The 16,924-nt window shown below is 43.6% G+C and overlaps 1 protein-coding gene across 5 annotated transcripts in view; it reads left to right on the top strand.

Annotated features, from left to right (window-relative positions):
- SLC12A8 (solute carrier family 12 member 8) overlaps positions 1-16,924 on the top strand; it is a 99,279-nt gene that overhangs the window by 72,739 nt on the left and 9,616 nt on the right. For 4 of the 5 annotated variants that reach the window (XM_075117752.1, XM_048868895.2, XM_048868893.2 and 1 more), the window contains 3 exons: positions 7,114-7,260; positions 12,271-12,958; positions 14,173-14,270. In XM_075117752.1, the coding sequence (XP_074973853.1) occupies positions 7,114-7,260; positions 12,271-12,958; positions 14,173-14,270 (933 nt within the window). The remainder of the gene's footprint in view (positions 1-7,113; positions 7,261-12,270; positions 12,959-14,172; positions 14,271-16,924) is intronic. The other variant, XM_075117753.1, reaches the window with a different exon arrangement.

Here is a 16,924-nt window from a genome sequence, read left to right as displayed (position 1 = left end):
TTCACCAATGTACCGAAAGGATGTAGAGAAACTGGAAAGAATCCAGAGGCAAACAACAAAGATGATCAAAGGGATGGAATGCAAGCCATCTGAGCAAAGGCTAAAGGAACTGGGTATGTTTAGTTTGGAAAAGAGGAGATTAATGGGGGATATGATAATGATCTTCAGATACTTGAAAGGCTGCCATAAAAAAGATGGAGAAATGTTGTTCTTTTTTGCCACAAAGGGCAGGACAAGAGGCAATGGGTTCAAACTACAGCATAGCAGATTTAGATTAAATCTCATGAAAAACTTCCTAACTGTAGGAACAGTAGGACAAAGGAGCAAACTGCCTAGGGAGGTCATGGAAGCTCCTTCACTGGAGGACTGGAGATTTTCCAAAGGAGGCTGGATAGCCATCTGTCTTGGATGGTTTAGACACAAAAAATCCTGCATCCTGGCAGGGGGTTAGGCTAGATCAGCAGTTCTCAACCATTTTCTTTCAGAGCCACCCCGCCCCCCCCGACATGCTATACAAATTCCATGTCCCACATGTACCACAACACCTATATTTCTGCGTATCCAGTAGATTAAAAGCTAGGATTGGCATTAGGGCATGGCAGGCAGGCAGGCAGGGCAACTGCTCGGGGCCCCATGCCATAGGGAGTCCTACAAAGGTAAGTTGCTTCAGTCTCAGGCAGTGGGGCTTGGGCTTCGGCTTTCTGCTGTGGACCCCAGTGAGGCTAACACTGGCCCTGCTCTCTGGATTATTGTGGCAGACCCCCTGAAATCTGCTCCTGACTCTGTAGGGTGCCCCAGATCCCCAGTTGAGAACCACTGGACTCGATGACCCTTGCGGTCCCTTCTAACCCTATGTTTCTATGATGCTATGGAATCTTCTGGAAAGAGAGTCTTATGCCTTTGTTATATATCATAAAAACACAAGAAAAAACAAATTCAATTTTCTTTTCCCCTTGTTCAGTATGAATGGTGATGCAATAAATGTAGAAAATATGGCTTCTTATTAGAAATATTATAAGCACATTCGTATTTTATTGGCCTTGTTTGAGAGGAGAAAACATTACACATCAAAACCTGTGCAAACTTTCCATTTCTGTCAGTCGTGGTTAAAGAAACATTTGGCTGCTTGTCTTCCTTAGAATGTATTTTTGTGAACCTACAAAATAGGGACACAAAGTAATTTCACTTCAAAGGAGATCTAATAGGCTTGGGCTGCCAATTTCTTGTGAAGTATTTGTACTTTCTAAACTTTTTAAAAATTAATTAATTAATTAATTTTACTTTTGACAAACTCCGTGAAAAGACATTTCCCCCCTAAGCCCTGAGTGGAATGTCAAGTAGCACGTTTAAATGCAAGTGTTTTTGGTGACTAAAATGATAGTCAAAGCCTGACACAATCAAGTGTTTCTTTCAAGTATTTTTTTTTAAAATAGGACCAATAGCATTGTGTTTTTGTATTGATTAGCATTCTGAAATCCAAAGGGGCTCTTCTGTTCTCTAATGTAAATTTCTGTTCTTTGATTTGTTTCTCGTATTTTTCATCCATCCATTCACAACACACTTTGTTTTCCTGGAGCCAAATTAGTTCGTTAGGGTGTATGTTTTGGGGGGAGGGGGTAGCCTGGAGGGGGAAAATGGGTTGGTTTGAGGGTTTTCAAAACACAGCATGAACTTATATGCTGTCTCCAAGCAGAATGAATTTTATATCTTTTCATCCAACCTCCTTTACAATGCAGGCTGCTTTCGTAAATAAGAAGAAAGGCCAATGTATCTTGAGCTTTCTTAGAAAATGTACATTTATTAACCACTACTAGTCAAGCACACACCAGCTGGGCATGTACAACCTCAGGAACACAAAGAAGCAGGGAATAACCTCTTAAGTGAACAGGATGAGGTATGTGTTTGTTTAGAAATTTTTACCTGTGAGAGGAAGGATGGTCCAGTGGTTAGGGTGCTGCTCAGGGGACCTGGGTTCAGTTCTCTGCCCGGCCACACACTTCCTGTGTGACTTTGGGCAAGCTGTTTGGGCCCAGGTTTCTAGATATATTTAGGCATTGCTGCCCTCTTCATTGCAATGCCTAACTGTTGTAGGAGCCTAAATTTCATTTTCAAAAGTGATTTAGGAGATTGAATCGCATCCACTGAGGGTTTTGGCTCCTAAGTACTTAAATCCCTTTTGAAAACGGTATATAGGATCCTAAATTAGTTAGGCACTGCAATGCTGAGTGCAGCAATGTCAAAATACCTTTCGAAATCTGGGCCTTAGAGTCTTTGTTCCCCAGTTCCCCATTTGCAAAATGAGAGAATAGCACTTCCGTTCCTCACAGGATAAATACATTACAGGTTGTGAGGTGCTGTGGGAATGGGAGCCATATTAATACCTTAGATAGAGAGAGAGACTCTAGGTTCACAACTTCGGAGACAAATATTATGGGGAAATGGACTGGAATATCTGCTACCTGCTGGTACATCCCAAGCTACACAGGTAGACTCAGATATGGCCTACTATTCTGTGCCACCATTTTGGAAGTAATCACTCAGCTCAACTAACTCTGTGCCAGTGGCTTTCAACCTTTTACCTCTGGAAACCTCAAAAGAAAAAAAAAATATCCCTGGCTCCTTACTGCCACCCACCCAGTCCTGCAAAGGATTGTGGGATTGGGCTCTTGACCAAAAAATATGGCTGCTTTTAGGTCTCGGGAGGGGCTCACCGGATTGTTGCTGAAGCCTGGGTGGCGAAGCCACTGCTAGGTGTGAAGCTTCTCACTTCCCCAGCCCTCATGCTGTTCGGCTCTGGAGGGGCACCAGAAAAGGCTGTGGAACTGGCTGTGCTGCATCTTGAAGGGCCGTTTCCCTATGGCTAGGGCCCTAGCAAATTCACAGCTGTGAAAAACGCATCACGGACCATGACATCTGGTCTCCCCTACCCCGAAATCTGGGTTTTTTTGGTGTACTTTTACCCTATATTATGCAGATTTCACGGGGGAGACCAGTGTTTCTCAAATTGGGGGTCCGGACCCAAAAGGGAGTTGCAGGGGGATCACAAGGTTATTTTAGGGGGGTTACGATATTCCCACCCTTACTTCTGCGCTGCCTTCAAAGCTGGGCTGCTGGAGAGCGGCGGCTATTGCAGCGCCCTGCCAGCAGCAGCACAGAAGTAAGGGTGGCAATACCATCCCGTGCCACCTTTACTTCCGCACTGCTGCCTTCAGATTGCTACCTACGGCTGAGTACGGTGCATAGGGGAGCATGGATGAGGAGCTGCAGCAGGATTGGGTAGGCAGCAGCGGGTGGTGGGATTGGTTTGTTCCTTCACACCCCTGCCCTAGCTGCTCCCACGTCCAAGCGTCTGGGATTTGCTAGTGATTCTTTTCTTGAAACCCAGCAGTCGCCCCTTCATGATGCACTTCTGGGTCGAGCCCCACTGGTTGAGGATGTCCTGCTCTGCGTTATGTCAGGGCCCCAGGCCCGGATTCTTGGTGCAGTGGAGACTCCCTCGTGGAATGCTTTAGACCTTACTCCTGCATCTGTCTTTCAAAACGAACTGGCCTACCCCACCCCCCGCACCCGTTCAAAAGCCAGCCTTAAGCAATTGCAAGACATTTGGGACACCATGGTAGGCCTCAGCAACTTGCAGCATGATTTCTCTCCACCACCACCAGGAGAGAAATGCAGGCTGCGGCTACTTCAGCTACCATGGGGCCCTCATACAATTCAGACCCTTTCCTTGTGTCAGTTCACAGCCCCATGTTTCTTTCCACCCCTCAGCAGCTTGGGGCTCTACAGATCATGAGGGTTACTCTGAAATACCCCTTATTTCAGTGTGAGAAGGTGGGCTGCCTGTTTTCCACCATTTTGATTAAAGCAAGTATGTTGAAAATGGAGCATGACGCTCCTTCAGTGGAGGGATATGAAGAGTGGAATGGCCGGGTATTCTGAATAGGCTGGGAGAGGAAGGAGAAGACATGACAGTTAATCTCTAGGTAAGGAGCAGTAGCCATATATTATGCAAAAGTCCATTTCACAGCAGGAAAGATGGCAGCTGCAAGGTGGGGAGGCATGGGGAGAAAATAGCCCCTATCCAAAATACTGGGTGGAGGGAAAGAGACTGTTATCCAGCTTTTTGGAGCTCTTTGTCTTGCATGACTGGATCTTGTGCGGACACGGCTAGAATATGGCATGAGCTCTGTTTATCAAGCTTTCATAGCTGAAGCACTGCTGATAATATCTCCTGTTCTGCCAGCTGGTAACTGTTGTGTGCTTGTTGTGGTGGATTTATTTGTGCAGAAAGCTGCATGTGAACTCGTATGTGCGTAAGGTGGATCCACGTCCTAGAAATGCTGACACATTTGCCATGAAATTTTTTTCCCTGTTCCATGAAGTAGCAAAAGTAGAAGCCAGGACGCTGACTAGTAATGACAACCTGTGGCAAGTCTTGTCAGACAAGTCTGGCTGCATGTGGGGGCCAGGGAGACGCAATAACCTTCTAGACAACTCTGCAGATTCATGTGTCAGTACATGGTGGGAGTTGCTCAGTCAGTCTGGGAGGCAGGGAGTCTCATACTTAATAAGAAGCCCACATTCATTTCCATTTCTACAGAAAACTAACTGCCTTTACACTGGCCAAAACCTCTCACTGCTCCAGCATTTCTCTGCATTCCCCTGTGTATCCAGAAGCAACTCCTCAACAGGGCAATCCCAGGCCTAGCATAATTGTGATAATCGGGCATCCTGTGGATTTTAGCATTCAGAGTTGCCCACAGCTCAGGATGATCCGTGTGGTCAGCAAATACATTCTTTAGATTTTAAAAAAAGTTTTGCCTCTATCCTTTAACTTGTAGCAGTGACCATCTGACCTTTTATCCATTAGCTGCAAGCTTGTCTGATCAGTCCGCTTTAACTCCTCCAGTTAGTCGTAGTCACTTATCACAGGCCACAAACTGTTGGCTTTTCTCCATGAACCATGGGATGGCTTTGGAATTCCTCAAAGGAATCTCATCAATTTCTGCCCTGGCTTCTCTTTGGAGCGCCCACCCCAAGGACAGTTTACTCTTCTTTACATGATGGAATGTCTCTAGAGTTCAAATACCATAGGGATGGGTTCAGTATAAGAACTAGACATAGGCAGAGCAACATCAGCTTTTCAGCAGATACGAAGCCTGTTCTTCAGCCTGTAAGGAAGGGTTCTCTCTCGTCCTCACTGTTACTTAAGAGGTCTAAGACTCAGCATCCTATTCCTATCCAGTTGAGGAGAGAACTGTAGCTCCATTGTCTTGTGTAACATCTCTGTTCAGGTCCTCCAAAGATTTTGCCAGGACAAGGAAGAGAGGACCTCATTGATATTCCTGATATTTCATGTATTAAAAAAATGTAGGAAAGTAATTTGGAAAGAAATTTGAAAGCCATCATTATACATCACAGAGAAGCAGGAAAAGATTTCCTTCACTTTGCTGTTGATCTTGAGGGTTTGATAAACCCTTAACTTATATTGAAAATACTGGCAATAGCCTCTCTATTTTCTTCCTGAGAGAAACTAGAATCCAGATCTTCCAGTTCCCTGTCCCTTGTGCTAACCTCAAATTAATCTGTTCTCTTTTTGTCTGTGTTTCTGGGTAACAATAACTTGTTCTTTCTTCCAAGGATCAATACCGGCACAATTAATGTGGATGTTAAGGGAAATACCATGTAATTAAATTATACAATTGGCTAGAATTTGGGGGGCCCATTCAGATCTTGGATGGAAGCAAGGTGAACACAGGATGCTGCAAGAAGTTATGATGGGGGTTCAGTAGGTGTTATTCTTCCGCGTTAAAAGCTACTGAAACAATCCATGTTCCACCCTAGTCTTACCGGCAATTGTGTAGCCGAAGACACCTTCTTTCAGACGAGGAGATTACCTGATCAGACTTCAATTCGTGCATCTACATTCTGCTGACCTATAGTCCCTTTGAAATTTCAGTTGGCTACAATATTTTTCACTTCCTGTTCTGAATGGTATCATGTTGCTGTGTGCTGTCAAACAGCAGCCTTGCTCCAGCCCAGCAGTGAAAAGCAGAGGAAGGATGCTGTTGTGATTAAAGCACAGGACGGGAGATTTGGGTTCCATTCCTTGTTTTGCCACAGACTTTACCTATGCATTGGGACAAGGCACTTTATCTCTCTGTGCCTCGGTTCCCCATCTGTAAAACCGGGATATTACTCCTTCCTCCCATGCTTTGCTGTCTTGTCTATGTAGATCGTAAACTCTTTAGGTCAGGGACTCTTACTATGTGTGTGTATTGCACCTGCCAGATTGGCACCTTCCATCATACAAAATATTAGTAATAAAAGGTGACTGCCCTTAAGTGATGAGTCTGGATAAAAGTTTTGTAATATTGGTTTGGGATGCAATAGAACCAAAGGTATTAAATACAAAAATAGGAATAAAGCAGTCTACTTAGCACTATTGCTTTAAGGATTTTTAAGTTTTATGTTCATTTAACTTAAGGAAATTCCTTACACATTTAAGACAGGAAAATAAGGTCGTCACATTATATCCTTTGGAACATGTTTTTGAAATCCCATTTATTTAAATGGCAGCTTTGATTTGATTGCACTGTGTATATCTTCCCCTCCCCTGCTACTCCTCCACTATTGGTATTCCCTTATGGGACACAGGGGTTTGTCTTCCTGTTTTGGATGGTTTAGAGCCTTGTGTAGCTCTTCCTGTATGATGCTCTCTGTATATAAGTGTGCACTCCTGAAATAAACTCCCTTCAAACTCACTTCCAGTTGCTTAAATGGAATCAGATGTCTGCTTCCTCGATGCATTTTCTCCAAGTGGCACATATTTCTGGACGTGAGCTTATCGAGTGGTTTCCAGTTGGTACAGAATGTTCAACACTGATCTGCTTTCATGGGATAATTTTACTGTATTACTAGTTCACACTCACAGTACAGAGCAGGTTGAGTTGCTACTTTCACACAGCTCCTTCTGTTAAATTTTTGCCAAAGTCTTTAGCATTTACAAAGGAAATTAATTGATTTTAATTTGGAAAAATCTGTGTTTAAAGACAATTAAGTGTTTTTTTAAAAAAATCTGATAAATATTTGTTTTCTCTTTGCATTTTCCAGGTGTCCTTGGTGGGTTTCTTGTTTTTATTAGGATTGTACATTTCCTCCTTAGCTTCCTGCATGGGAGGTTTGTATGGAGCACCCCGAATCCTTCAGTGCATTGCCCAGGAAAAAGTGATACCTACCCTGGCCTTTCTTGGACATGGGGTTAGTAATCAGTGATGATGTAGAATTAGCTGTGGGTTCTATAAAAGACAAATGTTAATGGTGCATGGAAACAATGAATCTGCTGTCAATAGATTGTCATGGCTGATGTACAGTAATTAAATACCAGGAGAGGAGGGGGTCATGGTTTTTCCCCACTGGGGATCAGCAGGTGGAAACAACATTCAAATATTTGCTTTGTAAAGAAACACAGTTATGGGAGAAGTCTCTCTGTCTGAGTCCAGGTCCTCCTCATCTTCCTATTTGATTACTGTAAACTCCTCTTTTAATCTCTGCTCTCACCAGCACTCATATTGCCCCCTCTGTCATCCATGCAAAACACAGTCACTAAGTTCCTCTTCCCTGCCTGTTGTTCTGTTCACGTTGTCTGCTCTTTGAACCCCCTCCATTGACTCCCCCTCCTTCATGGCAGGAAGTTCAAGCTTCTTGTCCTTGCCTTCAAGGTCCCATATAACTGCCCCTTCTTACTTATCTGCCTTTGTCTTTCATTGTATGCCCCCCCATCTCGGTTCCACCATAGATGTCTTCCTCAGTACCCCAGGGCACTTCTCCCACATCAGTCTCTTCCAGACAGAACCCTACTCATGGAAAACCCTTCGTGAGCTGGTCTGCAAGGCCTCTATCCTCTCTTTATTCAAGTCCCTCCATAGGACCCACTTCTTTTATGATGCCCACAATAAATTAGCCAGTTAATAAAAAAATGACTGGCTAATTTATGTCTTAATATATTAACCCGCCACCCCCACCACCTTTACTACTTCAAACGGCCATGTAGATGTCACACACATGCTTGAGTCCCAGTCGAGTCAATGGGGCGTAAGCATATGCTTATGTGCTTTGCTGAATCAGAGCCTGTATACTCTGTCCTTCCTCCTTAACCCTTCCCTGCTATCTTTTCATCTCCCTTGATTCACCATGTTTGAAACTAGGCCCAGTTCTGCTGGTGGCAGAATCAAGGTCTTACAATGTAAGCACCAGAAGGCAGGGATCACTTCTTATTTATATTGTGGAGTGCCTAACTCATTTTGGACTCTGTAAACCTAATAAAATAATAAAAGGATAAACGGATACATTTTAAAGGTCAGTTTTGGGGACCAAATCTTAAATGCTCTTTTAAGCTAAGCTTTGGTTTGAGTACTACTAAGGCTTGTTTCTGTCACCATTACTCATGTACATAGCATTATACACCTGGGTAGTCCCGTTTACTTCAACTGGGCTCACATGAATAAGGGTTGCAGGATTTGGCCATAAATTCAAACCAAATCCTTCTTTTCTGACTCTGTTTTTTTCTAACTAGGGGAAAAAAACTGCCTCTCTCAAAGCAACCCTGTAATAGCAAACCAGTCTGGAAAAATTTCAAGAGAGCAATTTTTCACATGTGCAAGATTTTGTAAATAAAGTGAGGAAAAATTACTTTAAAATAAGTTTTTAATATTTTAAATGTTCTGTAAGTGTATCTATTTTGTGTGCATTGTTTCTTGAATATTCCTGTGGTTCTTAAAATAAAAGTAATCATAATTAAAAAAAACATCAAAGCATTGAAAGTAGTTAAGTGTCTTCTGTGGAAAGAGCCAAATTCTGCACTCAACTATTGTGGTGTCATTCATTGACTTTGACGCAATGGTGGCAAAGTTGATTCTAACATGGCATAGCACTGGCATAGTTAGCTTCTGTTTTTTCATAACATTTCCTAATATGAACTCCTTTGTCCTGGCAAGGTACCAGAACAGGAAGTGCTTTGAAAAGAGGTTAGGAATTAAGGGAAAATCTCCTTCCTCCCTGCCTGTATCTGCTACCTTGAGAATTGACTGTTGATTTCGTTCGTGGGCCGGTTAATGAAGTGGATTGCCCGTAACAATGCATTCTGCATTGGTTTTTTTATACAGTGGTTTAAACATGTTTGTAGTCATCGGAATCCTAGTTAATATGAAGGAGTGGAACGTTGTTTTCTGTGTTGTTAACCTTAGGCCAAAGGCATCCTAAGACGGTACCATCTGTTCCCTGTCTCAATAAGTGTCTCTAATACTTAAGATGCTTTCTGAGAACACTGTTATGCCTGAGACACATTTCTCATGTTGTTGGAAAATCTGTAAGGTGCAGGATGTATTTCTTTTTCTATTAATAAATGAGTGTGGAGGAAATGGAAATAGTTTCCCTTTGAGCTGTGCGTTTATTAAAGAAGCACATACAGAAGAGGAAAATATAGGATGAAAAAATTTCAAGGTGGCATATTTTGTGATACTGTTGGTATAACAGGACTGTACGTTCCAGACACTATTGGAGTTACCTTTGTATGGTCAGTACTATGGTTTATATGGAAGCTGGTGAAAGTCTTAGTATTTTATATTTGAAAAGCATTTATTTTATTTCTTGTTTATCCAATCAGACCTGAAAGATTGTATGAAAGGGACAGCCATGATTTAAATGTCTTGCTTGTGGTACTAATAACCCCTTAAGGAGGAAGATTGTCCAAGGCACAAATGTCATTTAGGCAGCTAGCTTCTATTGGGATTAGGCACCTAGGCACTCCTAATGGGAGTTAGGCACCAAGCTGCTATTTGAAAATGTTCCCTTGGGTTGCTAAAGCCACGAGAGGCTTAGACATCTAATTTCCTTTTCACCATTTATGCTGCTTCTTTCATTTGTGCATTTTACTCAGCGTGGGCAGTGACATTAGTCCGCATGGTCAAATAACTAGCCACCTTCCCAAACAGAGTGTCGTGTTTCCAATACTGTAGGTCAGTGGGTCTCAAACTTTTTTACTGGCAACCCCTTTCACACAGAAAGCCTTTGAGTGTGACCCCCCAAATAAATTAAACACACTTTTAAATATATTTAACACCATTGTAAATGCTGGAGGCAAGCAGGGTTTGGGGTGGAAGTTGACAGCTCGCGACCCCCCCCCCCCCATGTAGTAACCTCACGACCCCCTGAGGGGTCCCGACCACCAGTTTGAGAACTCCTGCTGTAGGTGTATGTTTAAATGCCTCCAAAAATCTTTTTACTTTAATTTTTTTAAAAACCATAACATTTCAGTTCATAATTGATAGTAAATTAGAGCCAGAATAGTCCTGTTAAATCATCTAATCCATCCCTCAGTGCAGGATTATTCTTGACAGTGTGTCATCCAATCCAGTTTTAAAAGTCTCAAGTAATGGTCTTCCACCACTTCTGTAGGGAGACTATTCCACAACCTAATAAATCTAGGCCATGATCCTGTAAAATATTGCTTCTTCCCATGCAGAGTCCTATGTTGCACTTTAGAATTTTGTCTTATACTCAGGCTAAGTTTCCCTTTTCTTAATGTCATCGTCCCATTGCCTGTTTATACCGGTCTAATAATAATCCTTCTCCAGCATTGATATTTGCTCCTCACTGATGGTTATAAACTTCTGTCATGGTGCCTTCTTGCCCTTAGAGTTTCCTACCCCAGGTGATGCTTTAGGCACTAATGTAAGGGTTTGGGTAGAGAAAGGCAAACTCCTCAAGAAGAGTCTATTAGGTGCTGTAGGTTTACATCAGAGCCTCCAAGCTAATTAGTGTGGTTCTGCTTAGTAAAGTCGCATTGTGAGTGTGTCTTGTCACACTTACACATAAAAAGCAAAATCTTTGTTTCTTTTAACTGCCAGCCCCACAAACTCATTCTAAGCTCGAAGGGCTTGTCTTCACTGCGGAGCTAGCACTGAATATAATTTGATCTCTGAGAGTGGTGATGTGATTCTGACTGGTCGGTGTGGACAAGGACGTGTTCAGCATTGTGTCTGCTAGTCATAGGTAAACCCTGATCCCAGTAGGATTTGCCCACAGCTTGTCCTGGTCTGTGCTGGTCCATCAGCTAACTCAGCTGTTGAAAATTATATTTAAGCACGAATTTCCCAGGGAAAACAAGGCCTGAGAGTGGAGAGGGGTTCTTTATGTCTCACACAGCATCGTCTGGAAGAGAGGTTTTGCAATCAGATTGTGCCCTCATTGGCATCCCGTGAGCCTTGCCTTTGCACAGGCATCTCAGAAGTGTAGAAACATTGAGTGGCTCGTCCAGGGCGACTGAAGGGCATGTTAGACCTGGAGTTAAAGTTCAGGAGCTGCCAACTCCCAGTCCTTTATTTCAGCTTGACGCACTTCATTCTGTGCCTCCTTTCCATCCTCCCGCTACCTCCACCCTGTCCCAAAGTAAAAGACTAAACAATACTTCTCGTGGTAGTTGCCTTCCTGACCCTCGCCTGGCATCATTTGTTGCTCTTCCTGACACACACCCTTTAACATCCTTGACTGCTTAACCTCTAATCTGCTCCTTTCCTCTTGGCCTTAGGGCAGTCGGGCCTTCTTTATAAAAAGAGGAGTAATGCTAAATGCCAAATCCGGTAATACCGGGGTTGCAGGTTAGCCTCATTTGAAGGCCAGGCCAGCAGCTCCTCATGTAAAATGGCACCTCTCCTCTGCCCCGCTGCCCCACAAGACTTGCTTGGCTTAGCTGCCAGTTGAAACCATTTTCAGAAACTCCTTTCCAGTATCTGTATATGTCAAGCCTTTTGTTTGGCAACAGTGTATGTTTTTGCATGGATCTGAAATTAGAAATGCATGATTAACGATCATTAGCAATTTTCCTCTCCAAAGCACCGTCTGAACAATATAATAATCCTCCCAATGCTCTGTGAGTTTGAGCATTGCTTTATTACCCTACTTAATGGATGGGAAACCTGAGATGCTGAGTGAAGTTAAGTGACCTTCCCAAGGCCACACAGCAAGTTAGTCGCAGAAGTCAGATTTGTACTCGGTAGTTCCTGGCTCCTGGTCCATCACTTAAACCTCTAGACTCTGATGCTTCTGTTCATATATGTATATATGTTCCCTTATTTCATGATCAGTCCATCAAAATATTGCTTAGACATTGATAGTCCTCTATCAGTGTGAACACAGAGGGTAGTCTTCACTTTGGGGTTGATGGGGAATGCAAATATATATTTAAATATGTTTTTTTGGTTTACAAAATAGAAAGGGCGTAACAAGACCCCAGTGGCTGCGATTTGCTTAACGAGTCTCATCACCATGGCGTTCGTCTTCGTTGGCCAAGTGAACATCCTTGCTCCTATAGTCACCATAAACTTCATGCTGACGTACATTGCTGTGGACTACTCCTATTTCTCAGTCTCTATGAGTTATATCCTACAGCAGAAACCCAAAAGGACACAGAGGGAGGAGTCTAGGGCTGTCAACTCTTCCCAGCCTTTAACCTTTGAGAAAACTTCCCGTTATGGATCAGATGGAGTAATTCAAAGCAGATCAGATGGCACCTTGCTGGCATTCACAAAAGACATGGACCAGCTTTTTAAGCCTCTTAATAAAGATCCAGAGACTCGTAAAGAGAGCAAAGAGAGAGACAAGAATTTAAACCAAAAGGTCAAACAGCGAAAGATAAAGAAGCCAGCCAAGCAAACATTACAAGACAGCTTTCTCTTGGATCTCGATCACAATATTGCCCCTGCTCCTTACTGTTGCACCAAAACATCAGAGCCTGATGATAAAAGTCTGCAGAGTTTTACTGAACAGAGTCATCAGAGTGAAAGAAAGCTGTGTTTATCATCAGCTGTGGACACTGAGCAAAAACGTGACCATGAGCTAATGGAATATGGAGAACAGCTTTTTAATGAGCTGCAGAATCCTCCCAATCAGAAAGCGGAAGGTAAAGATTACAAGAGCCGAGATAGACATCTGGGTTTTCATGGGGGGATGCTTAATAATCTCTGTCCTGCTGGCACTTTTCTGTAGGCAGGCTAGAGACTAGTTTTATATGATGCTGTCATTCTGTGATTCATGGCAATAATATCTTTCTTTTAATAGGTGAGGGTAGAGTTCATCATAATGAGTCACAGGAGAGGTTCCAATCTAATTTGCCTGTGGAAGATTAATTGCTGGAGAACAGGCAAAATTATGTGGGAATGTTCACTGTATATAGCATGCTGCTTATTATTCTGCAAATGCATTCTTAATGCTGTACATTAAGAGATTTCTGAGCATACTATGGCATTTGTTTTCATCTTGATATTGGGGGGAGGAGGTTTGTGAGTTTAGAGCCCTGTTCTTCAAATGAAATTATACCCATGCTGTGCAAGGAGACCATGAGTAATTCGTCACATCATCATCACTACATCTAAGAATCTGAATTAATTTATATTGTAGATCTGGATACTTAATGCTTTGAATTTGTAGAGTTTTTCATCTGAGAATCTTAGGGCTTGTCTATGGAAACATTTAGTTCACAGCAAGCTGGAGTGTGAATCTAGCCCACACTAGGCAGTTAGGGACTAACTGTACGTGTGGGCCCTACTCACACGCATTAACAGTTTGTTCATGTGATCTAGTCCTATTTCAAAGAACACTAGATCAGTGCTCACTAATGAACTGTTACTGCGCATCAGCAGGTTCCCTGGGGACAGTTAGTATGGGCAGGCTAGTGCAGGGTACAGTCACACCCCTGCTTGCCGCAAGCTAATTGTTCATGTAGACGAGCTCTTAGTGTTCTACAAACGTTGATTAATTAAGCTTCACAAACCCCGGTGAGGTTTTATTATTATATCCTCCATAGGAGGAAAGTGAGGCACAAAGCGGGAATGACTTGCCCAAGGTCATACAAAGAATCCATAGCAGATCTGGGAATAGAACCCCAGACTCCCTGTGTCCGGCTCTAAATGCTAGACAACACTGCCTCTCTACAACCAGCGCTAAACCTGGCTAAGCCTTGTCATGCAAGCTGGAAGTCTTGTTTTCATGTAACTTGATGTAGACTGGGGACAAAGACCTTAACCAAGGGGTAACCTGGCAGCTTCCTAGGATGCGGCTCTACTTCATCACCTGTGTTGGTTTTGTAATGCTTCGGTTTTCTTTTTCTTTCTATAGATACAAATGTAAAGCAACAAAATCAAGAACTAGAAATTCAGAGAATGCCAGTTTCCTTCTACTCCAGACTCTGCAATCACTGGGTTTCCCTTGTTGGCGTAAGTCACTTTCTTTTACTTTGAGCATTGCTTTAGGATGGTAGAAAAGTAAAAATAAACAAATCACAATCAATGCAGTAAAATATATTGGCATATTGGTAAGGGGCTTTTCATTTCTAGTATCCCAAGTCATTATGTGGTTGGTTAATCATAAAGCTCAGATACACAGTGCTGAATGAAAAGCTTTAGGGCTTAGCTTTTGACACGGTCTCCCACAATATTCTTATCAGCAAGTTAAAGAAGTATGGGCTGGATGGATGCACTACAAGGTGGGTAGAAAGTTGGCTAGATTGTCGGGCTCAACGGGTAGTGATCAATGGCTCCATGTCTAGTTGGCAGCCGGTATCTAGCGGGGTGCCCCAAGGGTCGGTCCTGGGGCCGGTTTTGTTCAATATCTTCATTAATGATCTGAAGGATGGTGTGGATTGCACCCTCAGCAAGTTTGCGGATGACACTAAACTGGGAGGAGTGGTAGATACGCTGGAGGGTAGGGATAGGATACAGAGGGACCTAGACAAATTGGAGGATTGGGCCAAAAGAAATCTGATGAGGTTCAATAAGGATAAGTGCAGGGTCCTGCACTTAGGATGGAAGAACCCAATGCACAGCTACAGACTAGGGACCAAATGGCTAGGCAGCAGTTCTGCAGAGAAGGACCTAGGGGTGACAGTGGACGAGAAGCTGGATATGAGTCGACAGTGTGCCCTTGTTGCCAAGAAGGCCAGTGGCATTTTGGGGTGTATAAGTAGGGGCATTGCCAGCAGATCGAGGGATGTGATCGTTTCCCTCTATTCGACATTGGTGAGGCCTCATCTGGAGTACTGTGTCCAGTTTTGGGCCCCACACTACAAGAAGGATGTGCAAAAATTGGAGAGAGTCCAGCGAAGGGCAACAAAAATGATTAGGGGACTGGAACACATGAGTTATGAGGAGAGGCTGAGGGAACTGGGATTGTTTAGTTTACGGAAGAGAAGAATGAGGGGGGATTTGATAGCTGCTTTTAACTACCTGAAAGGTGGATCCAAAGAGGATGGATCTAGACTATTCTCAGTGATAGCAGATGACAGGACAAGGAGTAATGGTCTCAAGTTGCAGTGGGGGAGGTTTAGGTTGGATATTAGGAAAAACTTTTTCACTAGGAGGGTGGTGAAACACTGGAATGCGTTATCTAGGGAGGTGGTGGAATCCCCTTCCTTAGAAGTTTTTAAGGTCAGGCTTGACAAAGCCCTGGCTGGGATGATTTAGTTGGGATTGGTGCTGCTCTGGGCAGGGGGTTGGACTAGATGGCCTCCAGAGGTCCCTTCCAACTCTGTTATTCTGTGATTCTATGATTAGCTGTGACTTTGCCATGAGCCCTGTGTATGTGGCAGTGCATTGTTTGGCTGCTGCAGGTATAGCCCAGAAAGGAGGTTATGACTCAAAGTCGCAGTCTGCCTCCCAATCCCGAACCTCCTCAATGCATTGGGGTCAAGTACGCTGCATCTGCACTCTACCTGGTGCAGTTGTGCTGCCCTGTGCATTGAGAGGGGGGCACAGAGCCAAGGCTCTATCCATTCTCGTTCCGCCCAATCACTGCCCACCTGGGCCAGTGGGAAAGGGCTTAGTGACTCTGCAGAGGATGCTTTCACCTACCACAAAATGCAGATAGTGGGCGTATTCTGTCTTATTCCCTTCCATGTGTGAGCAGGCCAGGCCAGGATCTCACTAAAAGTCAACATGGGACAGAAGTGGTTGATCTTATTTAAATAGGGTGGGAACACCATAATTTTAGAGGATCAAACCTAGGATCTGACTTCCTGCTTCCAATCCATATTTAGGAAGAAAGGGATGCATTCTGCTCTCAGTCTTGCTGATGTAAATCTAGAGTTACTCTGGATTTAGGTGGTGTAACCCAGAGTAGAATGTGGCCCATAGTAGTTAGAAGCTGGGGTCTAAGGAGCAAGACGAAATGTAGGCCGATGGCAAAATAAGCAAAACAAGACTATGAACGAGACAGTGTAAAATCATCTTGAAACACTCCATTGGGAGCCCAGGCTGTGATGTGCGAATGAGATGAACATGGCTGTGATATCTTGCACCAATGATTAACTTCCCTGCTGCATTCTGAGCCAACTGCACTTTTCTCGAAGTGGTTTCTGAGAGACCGGCAGTGTTACAGAAATCAGTCAGCAAGACCTGGCTGGTCACAGTGGCTGGGTGTGCACATTTCTATGCATTTACATTTTCGTAAATGGCAGAAGAATGCTCTCCTTGCTACTTTGTTTCTCTCAAATTTCTGGCAACAGGCTGAGGAATCCATGTGCTGCCTGTGTCACATGCATCCACTTGCCTTCCTGCCATTGAGGGTGCTATTCAGTCCAGGGGTGCCTCTGGACGCTTCGCTACCCGTAAAGTTCAGCCCTACAGAAAGTGATATCGGGCTATATGATGGTGTATATCATAGTGATACCTAATGCGAACAAAAATTGTGGAACGTTTATTACACCTCATGCTTCAGGACTTAAACCAATCTCTAGCTATTACAGATCAGGGTGAAACCTTCATGGGGAGGCACATTACCCCACATCTGCCTATGGTAAGGTTCCTATCCTTCCTTTGAAGCATCTGGTGCTGGCCACTGTCAGAGACAGGATACTGGACTTCGGGTCTGATCC

Source organism: Caretta caretta, chromosome 11 (assembly GCF_965140235.1).
Source record: "Caretta caretta isolate rCarCar2 chromosome 11, rCarCar1.hap1, whole genome shotgun sequence".
NCBI lineage: Eukaryota > Metazoa > Chordata > Testudines > Cheloniidae > Caretta > Caretta caretta.
The sequence above is the reverse complement of the archived record's forward strand: the minus strand, read 5'-3'. Positions and strand labels throughout refer to the sequence as shown.